General features: G+C 35.2%; 1 protein-coding gene across 1 annotated transcript in view; it reads left to right on the top strand.

Annotated features, from left to right (window-relative positions):
* LOC111086685 overlaps positions 1–6,959 on the top strand; it is a 47,370-nt gene extending 40,411 nt beyond the window's left edge. Inside the window, exons 4-6 of the mRNA XM_022390509.1 lie at positions 3,079–3,334; positions 3,776–5,123; positions 6,875–6,959. Coding sequence (XP_022246217.1) covers positions 3,079–3,334; positions 3,776–5,119 — 1,600 coding nt within the window. The 3' untranslated portion in view covers positions 5,120–5,123; positions 6,875–6,959. The remainder of the gene's footprint in view (positions 1–3,078; positions 3,335–3,775; positions 5,124–6,874) is intronic.
* Positions 6,960–8,000: the final 1,041 nt, after the last annotated feature.

Genomic DNA, 8,000 nt, shown 5'->3' with positions numbered 1-8,000 from the left:
AAGCAATCCTGAAAAATATTTGGGGGAGCTTAACTTTTTTCCAGGTGTATAGATTAATTTATTTAATAAATTATTAGAAAGTATGATGGTCTCAAAATTGTCTATTTCTTTTTCATTTATATATTTTCACACTTAATCATACGTTTTTCGCGAATGATTTGATTTTGAAAAATTGCTATATATATGTGTGTACATATACATACAAAATAATTAAAAAATTATAATTTAAAAATGGAAATAAGAATCGTCAAAAGTACAGAATCAAGTTGAATCAAAATGCAAATATTACATTTTCAAGCCTACAACTAGGGACTCTAAAAAAAGTACACAAACTAGGCAGGAAATAATGTCTACTTTTATAGTATGAGAAAATAATGTAGACATTATTTCCTGCCTAGTTTATTTACTTTTTTTAGAGTCCCTAGTCGTAGTCTCGAAAATGTAATCTTTGCATTTTGATTCAACTTGATTCTGTACTTTTTTGACGATCCTTATTTTCCTTTTTAAATTAACAATTTTTAATTATCTTGTTTCTTAAGTTTATGGAGAATAAATTTTAAGCCACATACGTACACGTGCATTCTGTTGAATGCTACATATTTTTCAACAGGTTACTGCAGTGCATTGGCTTTATTTTTTTCACCCAACCATTATTTACTGAGCCCAGTGGTTTTTGTACCTGAGGTTTCGTGTAAAAACACGTTTAACAAGCGTCGAGAACAAATGTAAAAATAACTTCCCTATTTTTCCAATTGACAGAATACTTAATAATTATTTAAACAAACGAAACGTTGGTACACCAGACATATTTGATGTCTCCAAGTAACCTGTAATTATCAGTTTATCACATATGTGTAAAAAAAAAAAGCCCCCCAGTGGCACAACGGCATGTCTGCGGACTTCCAACGCTAGAATCCGGGTTTAGATACCCGTGGTGGGCAGAGCACAGATAGCCCATTGTGTAGCTTTATACTTAATTACAAACAAACAAACATGTGTAAATAATAATAATAATTCTTAAAAGTAAGTTAAACTATTATTATAAGGGTGTATCCACAGGATACCGTTGAGATGTGTGTTTAAACCTAACTGTCGCCTACAGTCTTTCTCTAAACTTAATGAGCGAATTTTTGCTTTATAATAATCATTTGTTGTTTATGAAATTACCTGTCTTTGATGTCAGCAAGGCTACACTGGATCTACTAAAAGAAAACTGATAACGTGAGTGAAAGAACATACTAACATAAGATCCCCTATTATTATTATTAACTTTAGTGTACTTGAGCATGCCATACGAGGATGGGACGTTCTTGTTTAATCTGTTAGGTTTAAGATCTTAGCTAGCTAGGGCCAATAATGAACAAAGCCTCGTATAAAAGAGAGCTTGCTGAAGGATGAGATTAATGGTAAAGAAACTGTTATAAAACTGTTGTTGTTTGTTTGTTTTGAATTTCGCGCAAAGTTACACCAGGACTATCTGCGCTAGCCGTCCCTAATTTAGCGGTGTAAGACTAGAGGGAAGGCAGCTAGTCATCACCACTCACCGCCAACTATTGGGCTACTCTTTTACCATAACGTCACATTATAACGCCCCCACGGCTGAAAGGGCGAGCATGTTTGGTGGAACAGGGATTCGAACCCGCGACCCTCAGATTGTGAGTCGAGCGCCCTAACCACCTAGCCATGTCGGGCCCAGTTGAAACTTGCATGTTTTACCACACTTTACTGCTGCATTGCCTTTTTTTTCCACCCAACCACCATACTGAACTTATTCAAAATAAATAACAAATGTACAAGTACAACAAAGAATAAACACATGTACTGGTATGCAACTAGAACAAAGAATAAACACATGTACTGGTATGTAACTAGAACAAAGAATAAACACATGTACTAGTATGTAACTAGAACAAAGAATAAACACATGTACTGGTATGCAACTACATCAATAAAATGTAAAGTTGTTTCTCAAATAACCCTCTTGAAGGCTAAGATTGTATCATCAGATATTTAATGGCCGGCTTCCATCAATGTCACAGTATAATGTAACAATAGATGAGCAGAAACAAAGCAATCTCTTCAGAATGGAATAATGTTTCTTCTAAGATAATACAACACAGATTAATGCAATGTAAACAGACACAGTAACATGCTTACCTTGTTAGGTCTACATGACGCATATGTATATTCTTCAACAGCCTGCTGTGCACAAGTGTTTGCTAGAATAAGGTGACACAAATAATGCATGCAAGATAGACAACAACGACACACTTAACATACGTCGCCAATTATCGACAACATTTACAACCGCTACATTAACATCTACTATTCAAAAATAGTAATAGCTATATGAAATAGTGCTATATGCAGTAGTAATAAATTCTGAATATGCACTCATTATTTCAGATAAGCACAAGAAACAGTAGAATGAAACACCACTGTTGTCTGAGTAGGGGAAATCTACTATGGTAATCGGCCACTAATAACAACTTGCTGAAATATAGTCTCGGAAATCCACGTAGAGACAGCAAACTCTGTAACAAAGAGCAAGGGGGACTCGAGTAACGGTATGCAACAGCAAAGTCAGGAACCCTTCACGTGGCACTTTCCAATTAATCATCTAGAAAATGCATGAGTTTCAGTTTCCAACTAACGCGCACATTAAGAAAACACCGGATTTTTTATGGTGGAAAGTGAAGGACTTTCGCAGCACTACAAAATTAAGGAGATCGAATTAACTTTTGTTAAACAATAATAATAATAATATGAGCAAATGGGCTAATTTTGATTTTGATTTTGCTAATACTGATTTTGCTTATTATCAATGTTTGTGTGATCTTAACTATTGAAAATTAAGGCTTTGAGTGTTGTTTGAAGAATAAGTCTGCTTTTTGTAAGGTGATTTTTGCCCAAATGTTCTTTCTGTTGTAATATTTTGTCCTGTAATTATGAAGAGTTGTATATTTATGTTAAACTTACTCGATCAATTATGGAAAAACGGTGTTTTGAATTCTAATTAAGCATTTTTAAATACTTTTCCAAAGGCATCTTATGGTCTATTGTCTCCTCGTTTTCAAGGTACATAGAAGTCGACTCTGGATTATCTGAATACACGTTTTTCATTCCCAAGGAAGATTGTGGGACAGTGACATTCCCGGACCCTAATGATCCGAAAAGTGTTCTTAATTTTGAGAATATAATAATTTTTCAAATGGATCCAATCTTCCAGGAAGCCTGGGACTTAGCAAGAAGACTTTCTTGTCAGTGGGTTGATGTGTTCAGGAAGCGTATTGAGTTTCAGCCCTTTGTTGTGGATATGTTGAACGTTGTAACGGTAATTTATCAGCAATTTCTAATCGATCATGTTGTGAACTGCTAAAGTATTGGAAGATATATTTTAGTAGAGTTGATTGACAAAGAATTTACTGGTTTCAGCATCATTTTACTAGTGTATACCCACACAGTGATTTCAATAAATTTAATTTCAATTAACTCGCATTGAGCCAAGATAATCTTGATAAAATACTCCTAGATAAGTTATAAAACATAACTGATGAATTTTTGGATATTGAAAAAGTATTTTTTTTATCAAAATTTATCGTGAAAAAATTTATCCAAACTTTTTTTATACAAGTGGTTTATGCGACTTGCTGTTGTAAACAGTCGAATGATAATTTGAGAATAGCATAAGTTTTATATAAAAGTTATTGAATTTTTCGTAAACGATTACCACAACTTACTTGAACTAATATATCTTTCAAATCATTTTTCTAAGGTTCCTTTTCAAGGTGACAAAATTGAGTGTTGGATGGAGCTGCAAATAGGCACTTTTCCGAAAACACAACCAATAAATGGAATCGTAAAAATTGGTCAAGAAATGTCTATTATAGTTTATATAGGGGGCAGCACTGATGATTTTGATGTCCGTGTAAGAGACTGTTATGCATTTGATAGGCAAAACTACAATAGCAGTGGTACCCAAAAACTTCAACTCACAGATCTAGAAGGATGTCCTGTCCGACCAAAATTAATTGATTACTGGAAACGTACATTCCAAACTGGGGATACTGGAGCAAGTATTATAGCTTTTACGTCTTTAAATGCTTTCAAGTTCCCTGAAGGTATGGATGTTTACATAACTTGCAATATTGATGTTTGTAAACAATATTGTGAAGACCGTTGTCCTGGAGAACCAACAAATCCTGTAACCGTCACTGTAATCCCACCAACTTCACCTGCAACAAGACCACCAACTACTTTTCCTCCCATTACCATACCACCAATTACTCGTCCACCCATTACAAGACCGCCAATTACTCGTCCCCCAATCACCAGACCACCAATTACTCGTCCACCCATTACGAGACCGCCTATTACTCGTCCTCCTATCACCAGACCACCAATAACTCGTCCACCCATTACGAGACCGCCAATTACTCGTCCCCCAATCACAAGACCACCAATTACTCGTCCACCCATTACGAGACCGCCTATTACTCATCCTCCTATCACCAGACCACCAATAACTCGTCCACCCATTACGAGACCGCCTATTACTCATCCTCCTATCACCAGACCACCAATAACTCGTCCACCCATTACTCGTCCCCCAATCACCAGACCACCAATAACTCGTCCACCCATTACGAGACCGCCTATTACCCATCCTCCCATCACCAGACCACCAATAACTCGTCCACCCATTACGAGACCCCCAATCACCAGACCACCAATTACTCGTCCACCCATTACAAGACCACCAATTACTCGTCCACCCATTACAAGACCGCCAATTACTCGTCCACCCATTACAAGACCGCCAATTACTCGCCCACCAATTACAAAACCGCCAATAACTCGTCCTCCAATCACAAGACCGCCAACTAAAACGAGCTGGGAAGGTAATGCTCCTCCTGATCACCCATTTCATGATTTCCATTACCAACCAGTACTACCAAGACGGTTTCCTAGGCATGTTACTAGCATTGCAGACATACTCCACCAGAGAACATTAAATACCGATAAAACTCGTTCAATTGCTCTTAAGACAAAAAGTTATCGTGTGGTGAAAGAAAATTTCTTGGATTCGGGTGTGGAAAGACAACGACATCCTAAGTAAAGAGGTGAGATAATTGAAAAGACCATTATAACGGATAATCTGGCGTTGACAAGAATACATTAAAAGTACTATTAATATCATAGGTTGCCTATGTGTCGCTATAATATTGTTCATAAATAAATAATTTCAACGATCCATAAAATCTCTAAGTGCTATTTTAGCCTCTCGAAGAATCTTTTGTATTTATTCACTTGATAACACTTCTCCCTGCAAAAATACACTTTAAGGTGACGTTTTCAGGTGTATATTAATTTATATATTTTCTTTATAATGTTATCTTGAAAACGTGGGAAAGCCTAAAGTTATTTATATGTGAAATATACAGTAGTCATTAATCCTTTTGAGTTGCATGATTTACTCCCAGTAGTTCAGCGGTAAGACTGCGTGCTTACAACACTGAATATCGAGTTTCGATACTCGTGATGGGCAGAGCATAGATAGTCCATCGTATAGCTTTATGCTTAACAACAAATCAACCAACTTACATGACTTTCAACGTGAGAGCAAAATGTTTTTAATTTACAGTATATATATATACATACACACAGTAATATATAATAATTTTAGATAGATCTTGAATGTTGTATCAATCCAACAAGCTAGTAATGAAAATCTAAGAATTTTATTGTTTTTAAAAGCTCCCCCCCCCCAATGGCACAGCGGTATGTCTGCGGATTCATAACGCTAGAAACAGGGTTCTGATGCTCGTGGTGGGCAGAGCACCATAGCCCATTGTGTAGGTTTGTGCTTAACTTCGAACAAACGTTTTTAAAAACATGGTGAAAAAGATTTATTTGATATTATTGTTTGTTTTTGAATTTCGCGCAAAGCTACACGAGAGCTATTTAGTGTGAGACTAGAGGGAAGGCAGCTAGTCATCACCACCCACCGCCAACTCTTGGGCTACTCTTTTACCAACGAATAGTGGGATTGACCGTCACATTATAATGCCCCCACGGCTGAACGGGCGAGCATATTTGGTGGGATGGGGATTCGAACCCGCGACCCTAAGATTGTGAATCGAGCGCCCTAACCACCTGGTCATGCTGGGCCATGTGATATTATAAACAGCGTCCTCTCCTGATTGTGTCAATTAAATGGGTAGAAAAAACTTTTCAGTGTTGTTTATATACATCGTCTCTTTGGTAGGTTACGATAATACTTATGAATTTTCATTTCACTCTGAACTCATCTTAAGCAATACAATGACTTCCAATATATTAACTGTATGATACTTGTACAAATTAGCACAAGTTCCTGGTAATTTTTTAACAAACAGCATTTACAACAACATAAATGGCAGCAAAGGACCAGTGGACTTCTCCAATCGTTGTCTTTTATTTGTTTGTTGTAAAGCTCAAAGCTACACAATAGGCTATCTGTACACTACCTACTGCGGGTATCGAAATCTGATTTTTATCGTTATAAATCCACTGATTTACCAATGAGTCAAATCGTTGTTTCCAATATTTTACACAACACAGTTTGTAAATGTACCTGTATTTAAGCATAGTTGTCGTGGCTCCCACGTATTCAGCACAATCTCGTACTGTTAAGTTTCAATAAGTACATTATATCACCTAAGTGCTTATTCTAAACAGGATCGTTTTCTTCTAGTACAGACAATATACATTGAACCTAATCATATCAAGTATATTTAAGGTGAAAACTTCTAAACACGGGTCCATTTTATACATAAGTGTTAAAATATGATTTATGTTTTATTTCGTGAAAAAATATTTTTTCTTTTTGCAGATGGCCATGGACGATAGAAGTGTATAAGAAAACTAACTCATGCTAATACAAAAATGGCTTAAAATCCAAGGGTTCCAATATCGTCATCATCTTCCAGGTGGTATAAAAAAAATTAGATTTGCTTGAAATTTTAGTATTAAAAAATTCTCTAGACATAAAGTAATAAAACTGTTACCCATGGCATTATTTTCAAAAAAAGTTCTAATTATGTATAAATGTTTTTAATTAATGTAGTTAGTGTGGTTATATTAAATACCCCTAGTGTTAAAATTAACATTTTTCCAAGTTTTTTTTGTTTTTCCTATGCATTAGCAATTAACACATTTTGTTAGTTTGCATTTTATTTGCAATATAACATTTGAAATTTGAAAGAATAAGTCTCAAAGCACATTATATAAGCAAAATTCGTAATACTATGAAAAAAATTGATGACCATACAATAAGATTCATAATTTTGGTCAAAGCTAAAATCCATAGTAAAGATTATATGCCTAAGTTTTATTGAGTGAATCTGGCTGAAAGACATTTTGGTCTCAACAGATCAGTACACAAAACACATAATTCAGATATATTCAGTTAAAAAAAAAAAAAACTTCAAATCTAATCCAACTTATTCTGTCTAAATGATAGTAAGGCAGCTTTTACCCGATTTATGGTATATACTGATTACATTAAATGTTCCATCAAACCAGAAACTCATTACTTTTCCATTCATCACAAAACACAACTCAGGAAGTGACCACCACTAGTGTCAATGACTAAGTTATGAACCTTGCAGATGGTAAGCCTATGATTCAGACTTCAACTACATGTGATCACCAGGAATGAAACTGATTGTTTTCTAACCCTACTTCTACTATAATTAAGCAAACTCATTTATCTTGTACTTTAGTATACCATGACTTACTTCAATCTCATCATTAATTAATACTTATCTAAATTTAAGAGCAGAATGTGAGAACATCCAATGACATGTAAATTTCCAAACAACTCTGAATTTACTGCTGCTTTTATTTCATTCTTGTGAAGATATCAAGTGTTTTGGCATATATTATTGATAACAGTGGGGCACTAATTTTTAGGCTTAATGAAATGATATTTATGAATGTCTTTTACTTAAACTGAC

The sequence above is a fragment of the Limulus polyphemus genome, unplaced genomic scaffold (genome assembly GCF_000517525.1).
Source record: "Limulus polyphemus unplaced genomic scaffold, Limulus_polyphemus-2.1.2 Scaffold1323, whole genome shotgun sequence".
Taxonomy (NCBI): domain Eukaryota; kingdom Metazoa; phylum Arthropoda; class Merostomata; order Xiphosura; family Limulidae; genus Limulus; species Limulus polyphemus.
The sequence above is the reverse complement of the archived record's forward strand: the minus strand, read 5'-3'. Positions and strand labels throughout refer to the sequence as shown.